Source organism: Melospiza melodia, chromosome 15 (assembly GCF_035770615.1).
Source record: "Melospiza melodia melodia isolate bMelMel2 chromosome 15, bMelMel2.pri, whole genome shotgun sequence".
Lineage (NCBI taxonomy): Eukaryota > Metazoa > Chordata > Aves > Passeriformes > Passerellidae > Melospiza > Melospiza melodia.
In genome coordinates, this window is record NC_086208.1 from 14,074,054 (window position 1) to 14,089,186 (window position 15,133).

General features: G+C 44.3%; 1 protein-coding gene across 1 annotated transcript in view; it reads right to left on the bottom strand.

Moving 5' to 3' along the window:
* The window catches only part of AGBL1 (AGBL carboxypeptidase 1), a 267,534-nt gene extending 253,479 nt beyond the window's left edge, over positions 1-14,055 (bottom strand). Inside the window, exon 1 of the mRNA XM_063169871.1 lies at positions 13,968-14,055. Coding sequence (XP_063025941.1) covers positions 13,968-14,021 — 54 coding nt within the window. The 5' untranslated portion in view covers positions 14,022-14,055. The remainder of the gene's footprint in view (positions 1-13,967) is intronic.
* Between the last annotated feature and the right edge of the window lie 1,078 nt (positions 14,056-15,133).

The following is a 15,133-nucleotide window of genomic DNA, read 5'->3' on the forward strand; positions in this document are numbered from 1 at the left end:
TGGCAAGCACCCCACTGAGCCAAGCGCCAGGCATTTCTTTTCCTGCTGATGCTTCACACCACACCAAGCCCAAAGCAGAAATTATGGGGGTTTAGATCAGAAAATATGGCAAAGACTCATTAAAAATGTTCTTCCCTCCTGGCCTGCTGCAATCAGGTGGGTGTCACCCTGTTTTTTTAAGATTTTCTAAGCCTTCTGATGTTGACATTCTTGTAGTGAACTTTCTCACACGCTTTCTGTAAGTAACTCATTGTTTCGCATTCCTTTATGGAGGAGGAGAAAGTTGATAAGCTGTTACTTTGACCAGTGTCACTGGAGAGGTGTCACTGTCACCCTCCAATCCACTGTCACTCTTGGAAAACTATAAATGTTGGAGTCAGAAAATAAACTTCCCTTTTTTCCTTCACCTTGAGAACAGCAGTGTGAGCTTGTGTTTTTTCGTGTCCTATAGCAACAGGTGTGGTGGCTTTCTTCATGGCTTGCAATGACCTGAAGGTCTGGTTTTCTTCTGGTTTGCACTTGGGTGTGATAACCTGCACCATCTTTTTCAGTAACACATGAAAACACCCATCATGGCTGGATGCTATGATTCCAACCCTTCACAGTGAGTGGCAGCTCATCCAGGTGAGCAGGAATAGTGCCTCAAAGCAAATTTCTGACATGCAAATGGACAGGGCTTTGCTCCTCTTCATTGAGCTTCAGGATTTCTTCTCAAAGGATACAGGCTACACTCTGCAGGACTGAACTGCCTCAAGGTAGGGATAGGAAAATTCCAAACTTGCATCGTAATGTCTTCAAAACACTGAAGGTGTTGAGATGAAACAGCTTGGCTTAAGCTGATCTCTAGCCAAAATAACTTGGTGAGTAGCATGGTGAAAATTGTCAGTGCCAAGGAATCTTACAAAATTTAATGCAATAAATTGCACTAACATAACACCTTGTATCAGAGGATCACAGACCTCTACATAAATATTAGCTAACACCTGCCTAATAGCATCCTCATCAAGATCAGATTGTTTCTTATTTTCCTGGTGGGAAATACCACCCTGTTGTGGGAAATTCACTTAGCCAATACCTAAGAGGACAGCTGGCAGAGCCAGGATAGCTATGACAACAAAATGAAGCAGAAACACTGCATGCACAGGAGTACTGTAGCCCTCAATCACACACTGACTTCCATCTATTTGTGAGGAGTTCAAAATTTCCCTTCCCTGAGATCAGTCTTCTCCTCCCAACCTCCCAGAAGTAAATGCAGCAGAAAACTCTATGCCCTGCAAGGAATACTGATGCCAGACTGGGAGAAGAAAGAAAAATTCCCCACCAGTGGGTCTCAGAGCTGTTTGAAGAGAGATTCATCCTTGTGCCAAGGGATGAGGAGGATAAATAATAAATCCATGCAGGAATCAGGAAGCACATAGAGCATGGCCTGATCTTTTTCCAAAGGATGTTTTACCTGCTGTGTCCAAAGGACTCAAAGGTGTTTCCCCTAACTTCAGAGCAAGGTTGTTCATGTCAGTGCCACGCTATTAGTGTGTCACTCCAATAAAATATATTCACGCCCAGATATCTGCAGGAATTGTGCCCTGACAGACTGCAATATCTTGGATACTCTTGGCAAAGTAAACTGCTTTTTTTTTCTCTCTTTCTTTTTCCGCACCAAAGTTCTCTCAGTTTTCTCAAAAAAAGCTTGTCCTTGTGCAGAAGTTCCTCCTGATACAAAGTTCCTTTGTGTCACTTGTTCCTCTCACTAATGCTTCTCTAATAGAGCAATTACTTTATTATGCAGAAACGGTGGTAAAACATTATTATATAACCCTCAAATGCTTCTGTCAAATTGGAAGTGTTAAAAGAATGAGGAAACTTTGAGATAAATCAAAACACGTGACACTCTGCAAAAGGCTTTTAGACTTTCTTTTGAATATTTCTAATGTTCTTTCTGTAATTTCTACTGCAGATAAATTCTCCCAGGTTTTATCTCTTATTTCACAATAAGTTACCTATGACACCTAAAGATTTTGACTGGATTTAATGTTATATTATTCTCCTTTTTGCTCTTTTTAATCTATTTTTATTTTAATGCCAAGATTATCCTAGCATATGCCTTTCACACTCTCTTATTAAGTTTCTGTAAGGCATTAACCATTCTTGTACAATGAATTCTATATGCATGCCAGCACCTACTGTTTATTGCTGTTTCTTGGATTTATTCCTATATTTTATATTACTTTTGCTGTTACTGAACTAATTCAAAATATTAATGTTTCATTCAAATGCCATTCTGTTACAGATATTTAACACCACTGCCACCCAAATTTTATAGGGAGGGATCTGTTTTCTCCATTCAGTTTTAGTTTTATTTTCCCCACCAACGATGAAAAAGCAGCATCCAACATGCTACTCCCTTTCTTTTCTGTGAGATTTGATGGGTGTCAGTCCAGAGAACACTTTGTCTTTCAAAGATGAGGCACATTTGGGAGTTGACAAACTTTGTTTTACAAGCAATGGCATTTCACAAAGTACAAATGAGTCTGGAGAATCTTGGAAAATTTCCAGATGTACTCGCTTTTTAATGAAACCACAGATTTTTGAATGCTGCAGCAAATGCGAGTATGTGGATGTGGAAATAAATGGCCATAATGAAGGTGCTTCTATGCTTGCCTTCTCTGGGATGTTCCTGCTTGGAACAAAAATAAAGCCCAAGAAAATAATGATAAAGCCCAAGAACCCCTGGGTCTCATCTCAGTCTGCCCTAACACTTGCCTGTGTTCAGTGCAGGCTTCTCTCTGTATTCCTGTGCCAACAATCCCACTTTTTGCACATTATTCTTGTACAGGCTGAAGATGAGGATCACTATAAGGTACACTCTGGTTTAGAAAAACACCAGTCCTTTCTCTTGCCAAGTGTCCTTATGTGTCAATCTGCCCCACTTCCAAAAGCACCTTCTGGAACAGCCATGCAAATGCTTTTAATCAATCACATTTAATAACAATGATTGAGGCATGGGCAGTGGAGACAAGCCACTAATAACTATTGTTAGTCACAGCTTATTTTCTTCAGAGATGGAACCTGAAAGTGAAAATGATGAACCTATTTTTGCCATCTAGTCTAAGTGAAAAATCAAACAACAAACGAAACTCGGCATCCGTAATGAATAGCAAACTGTGCTTTGAAATTCTAATGATTTAAAGTAATATTGCCAGTAATATAAAGGAGAACTTCAGTGTAACTGCATTGCTGAGACCCATCCGTCTAGATTTAAACAGCAATCTCTCAGCAGCAAAGCCCTCAGTTCTCTGAAAAGGTTGCCAAGTTTTTAAGAGGCATGATAGGGGTATGTCATTTTCCATCTAGAAGGTAACAAAGACTTTTATCTCCTTTATCTTCAGTCTATACCCCATGCTAAACACCCAACAGCAGCAAGCCAATGCCACAATACCAAAACCAGGCATGTTTGGGGCTTATTCCACCCTTGTTACTTCATCCAGTAGCTCAGAAGCACCTGAAAACTAAGTAAAGTTAAAAGGTGTTTTGATTTGGTCAGTCCAGCTAAAAGGCATTTTATTAGCTCCATGAATGAGCCCATGTCTGTGTTACTGCTCCAGGAAAAGGGACAGGAGTTATATTTAAAAATACCCATCTCTACACATTCTGCTAGGATGTCCTGTGGAATTCACCCAACCAAACCCCTTGGGCTGTCTTCTGAGACTCTCTCACATGAGAATGAGCTGAACATGCCATGGCACAGTGGGCTGATCTCTCAGAGAATGGTGAATTCTTCAGTGAATACCCAGCAGGATATTTTATCTATGTCAAAATCTACCTCTGCATCCATTGCCAGCAAGGAGAGATCACCAAAAAGTTGCTATTGTGTCCTGTTTTGTTTTTGCATGTTCCCAAGGAGCCCTACTGGTGTAATAGTGCTCACAGGCTTTGTAGACATAGCAGGGGCCTCTCAGCTAGGGAGATTTCCAACTGTTTGATCACCCAGCCATGCAGACCTTTCAGACAAACCCTCCAGAGTTTTCAGTCAGCGAGGTACAGCTGCTGCTGTGAGAGCTTTTGAACCAAGCTGTTAATAATCATGGTTTTCATCTCAAAGAGAAGTCGTTTTAATGCATCTCTGCATCCAGCTGTCCCCTTGAAGTCCCTGTGCATCGCGGGGAGATCAAATGACCTTAGCCATATGGGAAGAGAAATTGTCAAAGAAACAGAGCCAGGCACACATTCTCATTCTCCTTTGTCACCTCTAGCTCTCTCCCTCACTTGCAGAACTTCAACATGGAGCCAGAGGTAGTTCAAATTGCAGAAGATTGTCCCAAAGAGAAGATCAATAATGCTGCTTTCCCCCAGCCTCTCCAGAAACTCTCTCCATATGGATGGTGCTGGTTTATTCCTGGAAGAATTGAGGGTTGAAAGAGGCAGTTCAGTTTGTTCCTCTGACTTCATCAGATCAGCATTTTAATCATAGGGAAAGGTCAGGTGGTCCATTCTCCCTCCTCCCCTCCTTTGATGTGAGACAGGTGGGCATTCACCATGCCAAGTAAACTGCTTATGGGAGGATATCTCTCTCCCTGTCAATCTCCTGCTTGCCAGGTTAATCCTGAATGAAACGGAGGGTCAGCTTTATCTTCACTGTAAATCTGCAGCTTTGGCCTTTCATCAGGAATCCCATAAAAACCACAGAAGACGGCAGAGGATGACAGGCACTGCACTGATTTCACCCAGGCTGCATGAGTGTCATGTGCTCAGGCTGTGAGTTGTTCCATCCTTTGATTTGGGAAACAATGTGGGCTAAGATTCCCTTTGCCCTAACTTGACAGATGAGTCTTATCTCCATCTACTGTCCAAATGAAGAAAGCAGAAGGGACAGACATTGAATGAGTTTGATGGGGTTTGTAACAGTTCTGAAATAAAGCCCAGCACTCCTGCTTGATCCATCAATACAGCATTACTCCCTCCTTTGAAAGGAAAGGAATAAGTACCAGAGGGTGCACTGAGATGATGGGCCATGGGGAGAAGAGTCTGTCTCAGTTTACTACAGGGATCAAATTCCCATTAGACCCACTGGGAAAGCCTTTGCCTGTAAATTACACCAAAAATTAATGTGCATAAAGGGCTTCTCAGAAGTTGATTGCAGTAAAACACAATGCTGTGGTGTTTCCATGTCAGAAAAAAAACCCCATATGTTTTGTTTTCAAAGAATCCCTTGTTGAAAGGCAGAGGGGAAAAAAGCCAAGATTTCTTTGGTAGAGTAGTGATTTCTCCCACAGGAATTCTGTGTCAGAATTACTCAATTTTCTAATAAGAATCATCATGAAAGCTTTGCAGTTGTCATTAATTCCACCTCAACCTTTTGAAAATAAGGCTGTGTTCTTCCATGAGAAGAGACCATGAGAAGAAAAACCCATCCTTGTTCTCTAAACCCCCAAAGGAAAGGAGATTCAGCTTTGCTCGTGTAATTTCTTATCAAGCAAATGTTATTCTATTAATCAATAGTTGGTCTAAAGCACAAATTCTCTTTTTTGTACCTTAGTAGTGCCTGCAGGCAGAAGAATGTCTGCTATGTTATCTTTGTCCTCTCTAGAAGACATCTTATGAAATCAATGATGAATTCTTGATTTCTGAGACCTTGATTTCTGTATGTGTTTGGTCCCCACTCAGTAAAACAAAAGTCATAACAGCACACACATCAAAAGGAAATGCTAAGTCATGGATATGAATGGACTTTGTCTCCATCAGCCTCTGGAGGAGAATGACCAAGTTTCCCTTATTTTAAGAGATGATCTTCATCGCATTAGACTTTTCTTCCCAAAACTGTACTAAGATAAATTGTTTTGCCTGTATGAAAAGGAAAAAGTTCATCCAGTTCTTGGAGATTCGAATCTCCACCCAAAGAATCCACCTAGATTATATTTAGGTCAGCTTTTCATAAAATGGAACAATCAGGGGAATAAACCCAGATTTTTAATAACAGAAAATGTCTACAAATATTTTATTGATTTGGATTAATGCATTTTTTCAAGAACCTATCACACTGCTTACCCCTAACACTGCCTCCTCACCTCCTGCATCACACCTGGGTTTGTCCAGGGCAGAAGGGGAGCTGAGCTACTGCTCCTGGTCTCTTTGGAGAAGGTTGTTACTCTCTCTCACAGAATGTCTCCCCAACTCCCAGGAGCATTCTGACCTCCCAGTTCCCTGGGGACAGCGATCAGCCAGCTTTTCCTGGGAATCCCAGCTCCCCATCCTTCCCTGCAGAGATTCCCAGTGCTGGATCAGCGCCTCTGTCCTCGGGGGCAAACAGGTGCAAATACACTGTCTGTGAGACAATAGCTTATTAAAAGAACTAGGGAAGGCAGGAGGGAGTTATTTCTGTGCTGATCTGGTGAGAAGAGCATAGTCAGGAGATGGGAGTCAGGAGAGCCCAGTGGCACCTGTGGGCACTGTGAGTGGATTTGGGATCTCAGAGCCTGAGGATCCAGGTGTGCACACACCAATCCAACAGGCACAGGAGAGGGACACCTCTGCCCAGCATCACAGCCAGGTCATGAGCAGCTGCTGCCACACACTGCCTTATTCTGCATGCCCACTGACTGCTCTTGGAGCCCTGAGGAATGAGAGGCTTTCACCTGCACTGCCAGAGGCTTAAATCCCCCCAGATTTCACTGCAAGAGTAATTGTCACAGACATCTTTTATGAAAAATCCTTTCCTTAGGATTTTTCCTCCTGAGAAGCTGAAAGGCCTCAGGAACAAAATGTATACATTGATTATCTGCTGCTGTGGAATGCAACAGGTGCATCTGTGATTGGCCCATGTTGGTTGTTTCTAATTAATGGCCAATCACAGCTGGCTCAGACAGAGAGCCCGAGCCACAAGCCTTTGTGATCATTCTTTCCTATTCTATTCTTAGCCAGCCTTCTGATGAAATCCTTTCTTCTATTCTTTTAGTATAGTTTTAACGTAATATATATCATAAAATAATAAATCAAGCCTTCTGAAACATGGAGTCAGATCCTCGTCTCTTCCCTCATCCTCAGACCCCTGTGAACACGGTCACAAGTAATGATGGTACGAGTTGTGTCATCTATCCTGGCACAAACAGGAGTGATCACACAGAGGCAGCATGTCCATGATAACAACAACTCCAGGAGCAATTTCCAGCCCTGCTGTCCCAGACCAAGCAACACAAAAATCCCTCCCCATCTCTTAAACTCCCAGTATGTGTATTATGAAATTATTTTCTTTCTGTTAACACACATCAGTAAAATCTCTGCTGGTGCCAGTAGACACTGCTGGAGCCAACCATTATTAGCCCATATGTTTTTCAATACAAGCAATGTTTTGTGCCTGATTTGCTGAACACAATATAATAAACTTTAATTCAAAATGCCCATGAACACATTTTCTACTACAGACACTTTTTCCTATTATAGATAAAACCAAGAGGACTGGACCAATGCATAGGACAGAAAAATGTGTCTAAGCCATCACAACAAATGCAGCATAATATACTGAAAATAAGATTATGCTACACAAAGGAACACTAGCAAGACCTATTCAGGCAAACATTTCTCTGTATGAAAACATCTCTTCTTCTATTTCAAAGAGGGAAATTATTGAAACCTGAGAAAAAGACAGGGTGGAAATTTTCCATTGTCATAAAAATATTGATGTAATGTATAAACACATCTGTAGGCATAAAAAACAGCTAGGGAGGCTAGAAAACTACCAATAATTATCCTCAACTTAGAGATAGATGAACAGGTGTTTTTAAAATATATTTGCATACTGTATGTGAAAGATAAATAGTTTAAACAAATCCATATACCTCCTTCCATAATGTGGTTTATTCTATTAATTTTTTGTGTCTATAATGCAGTACCAAAATACACAATATTGAGTTGCATGACATGGCATAATGTACCATTATATTACATCCAAATAGTCTAAGTTAAACAGCTTGGCCATAAGCATAAAGTCAGCCCCTCAATGGCTAAAAAGCATCAGTTTTAAAGCATTCCTGATATTTAATTTGGTCCCCTGGAGTAACTGCATTTTTTAATTTCCACATGACAACTTGTTTTATTTCACAAAACCTCTGCTTCAGGATGAGCAGTGCCTGTTGCCTGGAAAAATCACCCCATGCAGCATTTTGTCTTCATCATTTAGCATGTGGTTCTGTGCATTATTTATTGTGCAGGATCCAAGCCCTGCATGAAAACAAATTATTAATTTGCTTCTCAATTTTTTTTTTTAAGTGTGTTGTTACCAAACTCCAGGGCTTTTTTTTTTTCCCCCCAATGCTCATCACCTGGTTTCTCAAACGCTGATGTGAGGCATGGTGGGATTATTTGCCATGTTACACATGATTAACTCAGAAGCAGAGGTTTATACACCATTTTTCCAGGCTGGAAAAGCTGATCCAGCAACATGGGCATCCTGTCACATTTTCATTGCTGCAGGAGAAGAGAAAGGGCTCTCCTCAACCATTCATGACACAGCCCCAAAGCACAAACCCTCCTAGATGAGGATGAGGGACAGCAGAAGATGAGCAGAGCTCCACTTTCCTCATCTGACACACGAAGTTCTGCTGAGCTCACACTGTGACACACTCCTGTGCTCAGCTCAGCCACCGCTGCTGCGTCTCCAATCACTCTCTGGGTACATTTTGCACCCTGAGGTCCTCAATTCCCATTAATTCAGCCACAGAAAATTCTGGATAGCCCATCTGTGGGCATTTTTAGAGGAGCTGGCAGTGTGCTCAGAGAAACAGCTGTGACCAGCCCAGGGACAGAGAGCAATTCTGGTCCCAGCTCAGGCTGTGGAAGGATTTCAGCAGAGTCCAAGACCTGTCACAGCTTCCTCTGAGGGCTTTTAGTGCTCTGTGCAGGTTCACAGGAGTGAAAAACCTCATTGTTTCTTCTGTGGCCTGGCAGGAATTTGAGATTAATGTATGGATATCAGCCTCCTTTCTTCTTTGTTGCATAGCAGTGCCCCATGGTGGTGAGCCAAGGGGTGTAGGGAAAAGCTCTGGGTTACCTTCAGGTTCTCCTTGGGCAGGGAGGAGATGACAGTGGAGGAGGGAAGGAAAAGCAGCAACCCTGAAAGCTGACGTTGAGACCTGCACTATCTCTGTAGGATTTTTTATGGAGGATTATGCCTTTTCTTCCATGGTTAAAGCCAAACCAGGCTCATGCAGCCCAAGTGGCATTGGCAGTAGAGACATGAAAAAGTTGCACCCACTGTTTCTCTTTGAACCCTACAAGCCAAGTGTTTCCCTAACTGCTCTTCTGCTGTTCCAAAGCTAAAACAGTTTCTACAAGGAATAGCACAAGTAAGTCCACTGCTGCTCACTTTAAGTACAACAATCACAGTAAAACTCAGTTAATGAACCACATAAAAATGGCCATCTGGTTTTGAGTTGATTTTTGTTCCCTCTAAGGCTATTCCACTAAACCCAGCCTGCCAGGCTGGCTCCCAAAAACACAGATCCAAACTCTGAGCTGCTCCATCCCCAAATGAGCAGCCATTCTGCTACCTGAGCAGTTCCTGGGATTTTTTTTGCATCTATTTCTCTCAAAGCCAGGAATCTCAGCAGTTCTGCTGACAGAGTAAATGCAAGGATGCAGAGCAGAGAAAAGCATTTTGCAAAATGCATTTCTATTCATTGTCAGTGGAGCAGCACAGATACCTTCCCGCTTGTCCTTAGGATAACAATAGCTGTGCCTTGTCAGCCAGCCAGCATGACAGCTCAGAAGGGGCAGCACAAAAAACTGAGAGCTCCAAGTTAGCAAACAGCAGGTCCTGTGTCTGTTCTGCTGGACACTGCAGCCACTCACAGATAAATCCCTCTGCAAAACCAACACCCACCACTGATCCATAAGATTCGCATCTTTTCCCTGTCAAACCGTAGCATTTGGGAACCTGTGAAGTCCAACACAGCAAGACAGAGTTTGAGCCAAAGATCTGCCAACGGCCCCAGGGGCTGCCAGCTTTGCAGAGTATGTGAGCAGGGACTGTGGCTTTGGGAAACATGTGAAAACCACTCTGAGAGCCAACAGGAAATCTGGGACTCCTCAGGCAACACGATGTATCCTGCCATGGAATAAGATGTTCTCAGGGGCAACCAAGGCATGGGCAGTGAGGAGGAGAGCAGGGAGAAGGAAAGGGAAAAATAAAAATGTTTCTTATTTGTCTAAATGATCAGAGGGTGGGGTGAGATGAAGGCCAGGGCAATGAGGAGGAGGAACTAAAATACGCTACAGTCTCAAGGGATTCAGGGTCACAAGGCAAGATGTTGGCTCCAGTTTTCTATTGCCCATCTTAGCAAGTACCACCTGTTTTTAACTAACACCCAGATACCTCCTCCTAGCACTAAAATAACCAAGAGATCTAATCCCAAATCTCCTGGGATTTTGCATTGAGGAGGCTGCCTGTAAAGATGGGACGTCAGACTTTTCATCCTGGTCAAAAGCCATACATGGGGAGGGTGTTTACTTCTGCCACGCTGTGAGAGTGGCAACCAGCCCAGCCTTGACTGAGGAACTGCATTATCTGTGTGTGAGAGACAGAGTGGGGCTGGGCAGGGGCTGAGGAGCTCAATGTCATGCAGTGAGAGGTGTGAACAGAACCAGGTAACACTATCCAGGCCAGAGGGATGGAGGTGCTAACTGCAGGATCACTGGAGAGGGACAGTCAAGAAGAGAGGGCAAGGAGGAACATACCAGGGTTAGAAAGAAAATGAGAAATGACAGCAAAATCCTCAGAGCTTGGCTCTGCCATGCTGACACAAAACCTGTGAGATGGGGAGAAGGTTTTCTTAAATCTGAATTTCACATTTTTAAAGCTGCACACTGTAAGCAGCGAAGCACTTTTTACCTAGAGATCTGAAATGTCACGTCTTCCCTGCAGTGACATTTTGGTGACAAAATGCAGCTGCACTTTGAAAGGAGTTTTTGCTATTCACCTTGTCACTTTGCAGAACATCCATAGCACGTTGCACTTCCAGGGGTTTGAGCTGTCTTTGGAGGATCACGTTCCCTCATAGCACTGGGAACAGTTTTGAAGAACTAAAAAATGTGTTTCTTTCCTTGACTGCTCAGTTACAAAGTGCACTGTGTTCTGGATTTGTTCTGCTTGATACTGCCCTTACCAAAGCCAGGCTGTGGGTCTAGGAGTGAAAGTGTCTGTGCCAGGAAGAAATGGGGGAGAAGGTGACAGACTCTGTCTCAAGCCTGGACGTTCCTCCAGCTGGAATAAAAATCTGTCCCAGTGCTTGGAAGGGAGGTAGAAATTTAGTCCTGTGTGAGTGACTGATGGAGAACGGATGATTTTATTCTCAGTTTATAAACGTTCCCTCATTCTTCACCTGAAAGCTTTCTGCATTCAAAGCAATATTATGTGCTAACAGAAATGGATAATGCCCAGTAATACCCTGCAGAATAGCCTGTTGTAAGCAGCAGATATGTTCTTCATGCCCAATAAAAGAATATGAACCAGCACTGACAGTCCAGCAGGGCACAAAAACAAAGCAACCATGTTTTGGACAGCTGTTGCAGAAAATAAAAAAGTGTGGAGAGATGTTATCAGCAAAGGCAAACATCATCCAAAGTTATTATTTCCCAGGCCAATACTTTCCAATTGTGTCAAGTAAAGGTCTTTTTTATCACCTGATTTTTTAGCAGAGATAGGTAATGGTATTACAAAGTTAAGCTGGTAATTTTTTGGCTGAAGGCAGAGGAAAGAGGTGAATCAGAACAAATAATTGTCATCAACCCCTCACTTTCTGCCCTTCGGCACTCAAACCCTCACATCAAATTGAAGATATAACAAGAAATATTTTTTATATCCTTCAAGTGAATATAGAATTTTTGGGAATAAATCTTGTACCAAGGTGGGATTTTGTGGCACCAGGGATGAATGCTGTGCTGCCTTGTGGTTTTACCAATTCCATGCTTGCAGTATTCCTAACTATTTCTAGCTTAGACCTCCACATATAGCTTTGTCAATGAACTGCACTTGTGATTTTAAACTATAGGTTCCAGTTTAGGTCTGGATCTTCAGTTCTGTTCCCAGGTTATGCAAACACCAGGACTGTTATGTTAGAGAGCATAAGAAAAACAGATGTGCACTCAGCTCTCAATTAGCCAAAGAGGGAGAGGACTATAGCCTGGATGCAGCACAAACATGATCTACTACAAAATACGAATTAAATAGGCTGTAACAACATAGGGCAAACAAGTTACACTGCCAAAACATGAAAGGACAGCAGGATAATTTTCTTCAGCATGCCAGTTTACCTGCAGAACTCACTGACACAAGGGACTACAGAGGGCAAACCAGTGTTTGAAATGAGAAGTAAAAGTTGTTGACAGTTACATAAGCTTGGATAAATACATCAGGGTTGATCAGCCCCCACAATTATAGTTTTAAAGCCAATTGCTATCATCGGGTTTTATAACCTCCTCTGCATGTTGGAGCCGGTCACAGAGACCTCCTGAGACACAGGGCTGGGACACATGAATCCTTGGGCTGACCCAGGCGGGTCAGTGTTTTTGCACACCCTCTCCCTCATTTTCTGTGCCTGCAGTGTGTGAGGCTTTGATGGCACGTGGAGCAGTCAGAGGATGCTGCTGCTGCCTCAGGCACAAAACTCCTGTCCCCACAGGGCTCTGGGCCACGTCAGCACAGCTGCACACAAGGAGGGCTCAGGGCACCTGAGGAGTGCACACAAGTGGCACTTCACCGTGACTCTCTAAAAGCTGCTTTATATGCAAGTAGCTTGTCTAGGCAGAGCAGTTCCCACCCATCCCTCAGGACAAAATGAGGCTTATAAAAGCACGGATTCCCTCCCAAAACACGCTCCCTCTTTCACAGGGTAGCTCATGCCACAACCCGGGCATCTTCCCCTGCCAGGAGGAACACATCCTTGCAGTGGGAAAAGAGAGCCAGAGATGCCTCTCCTTCATCCTATGGCCAATCTTGTCCGCCAGGTATGATCCTGGTCTGGGACACTTCCCTCTGGTCCTTGGGACCTGTCACAGGGCACACCCAACAGCAGCACCTCACCAGTCTCAAGAGTTTTTGTCACTTCCCCAGAGTGCTTGAGGGTCCTGGGCAGACAATTTGACAGGGAGGAACTTGCTCCTCACAGGCAGATCTGTTTCCTCATGCCCCTCAGCCCTCGGACACACCGAGCTCAGGCTGACAGCGCTGTCAGGTCCCATTCATTTCACAGCAGCCCGTGGCTCACACCTCCCCGCTGCCCTGCTGAACACAGCGAGAGCTCAGCAGAGCAGCCTCTGCCCTCAGCTGGGCCCTGAGACTGAGGCACAGCAGTAATCGCCAGCACTCATCACTGAGCAGTGAAACTTCAATGCATAAAGGCTTTTCAGGGTGGGAGGTGCAGGTCAGGGCTCCCGCACGCTGATGCTTCCAGAGCCAAGCCAGCCAGGAGCTCGTACCAGCAGCCTCAGCCCAACAGGTCCCTGATGGGGGATTAAAGAGGAAAACAAGCCCCAGCGCCTCTCTTGTTAGTTCAAGCTGTTCTTACCTGGAGGGTGGAGAGAAGGACTTGCAAGCCACTGGCTTCTTGTTCTGCCATGCTGCTCCCCACTCACACTCCCTCCTTGTGGCAGCAGACACAAAGCAGCTCGAAAGCCAAGCTGCCAACTTGCCTTGCTGCTGCCCCTGCGTCGTTTAAGAAACGAAGGACTAAACACAGATCCCCAGGCACACGCACACTGCTACCACCAATAATCACAGCAATGCAACTCTAGACCTCAGCAGGAGAGATAAATGTACCCTCTCCCTCCCAGCTCTCCCTCTGTGACGAGAAGATTAATTCCTATATAAAGAATCCCGGGGATTAAGTAAAGTGCCCAGGAAAGGTCTGGGTGCTTGGTGTGTGCTAGGGGGAGCGTGGGGAGGGTGGCAATAGCAACAAGAAAGCAGAAGAGCTACAAACCTCAAAGAAAGCCAGGGAGAAGGGAGGGAGCAGCGCTGGCTGCCTGACAGGCATTCCCAGCTGACCTGCTGATCCGTTCCAGACCCTGCCTGTGGCCTGCTCTCCGTTTGACTCCGTTCCAGTGAAACCGGAGCCCCGGGGAAGGCAGAGCGAGCGGGAGAGATGCCCTCGCTCTTAACGAGCGCTGACAACGAACGGAAGATACACCCGGCATGAGGGACAGGTGGAGCGGGGCTCGGCAGGGCTCCTGGCTTCCAAGCCTGATGATTGTCCCAAGTGGCAGCTGCTGCGGCCACAGGCAGTGCCCTGCAGGGCAGGGAGTGACCGCAGAGGGACATCTCATGGAAAGCCACATCTCCAAGACATGGTTTGGGGGAGAGTTTGCTCCAAGGGCCCCTAGATTGATCCACACATACCTATATCTGCCTATAAACACAGCACCGCAGAGCCTGGTTGGCTCCCTGGTGCACAAGGCACGCTGTAGTACAGTTGTAGTTGTAGCTTGAATTCCTAGGAGGGCACCGAGTCCACTTTTAGCTTCGGCCCAGCGATATCAAAGGGCTTGGTAAACAAGAAGGAGCAGATAAAGAAGTTGAGTGGAGAGTTAGATGAGGATTTTCCAGCAAAATATTTTCAATGTGAAAAGGTCAGTTGGTCCCACAACAGGTATTTTTTCCTGCTTTCTCAACATCAGAATGAAATTTTTGGTCTTGAGATATAACACTCCAGGATGGTTAGAAGTCTGTCAGTTGGGATAATTACTGGATATGAAGAAGACAAAGGTTAACTCTTATCTTTACAATTTTGGGGCACTAACTTCAGTCTTTTCACCTCTAGAATAACTTTATTCTGGTGGAGTTCTTTTTAATTCATCCCTTTTGAAAGAATAAGGATTTTTGGAGCAGTAACATAAACCTGGGTCGCTGGGCACCAGGCAGATGCATACAGAACTCAGTGCCACACAAAGACATGGCAGACACGCAATGTGCACGCACTTTCCTTTGCTGATGTCAGTATAAAACCCTAATCTTCTAAGAAGCAGTCAAATGAAGAATAAAACACTCCAGTCTTGGCCAAGGACTGTTTTCAGATGATGAACCTTCATTGATAAGTGCTTTATGCAAATGGTAAGACTAATCCTCCCCAGTTCATCCCAGCAATGTGTG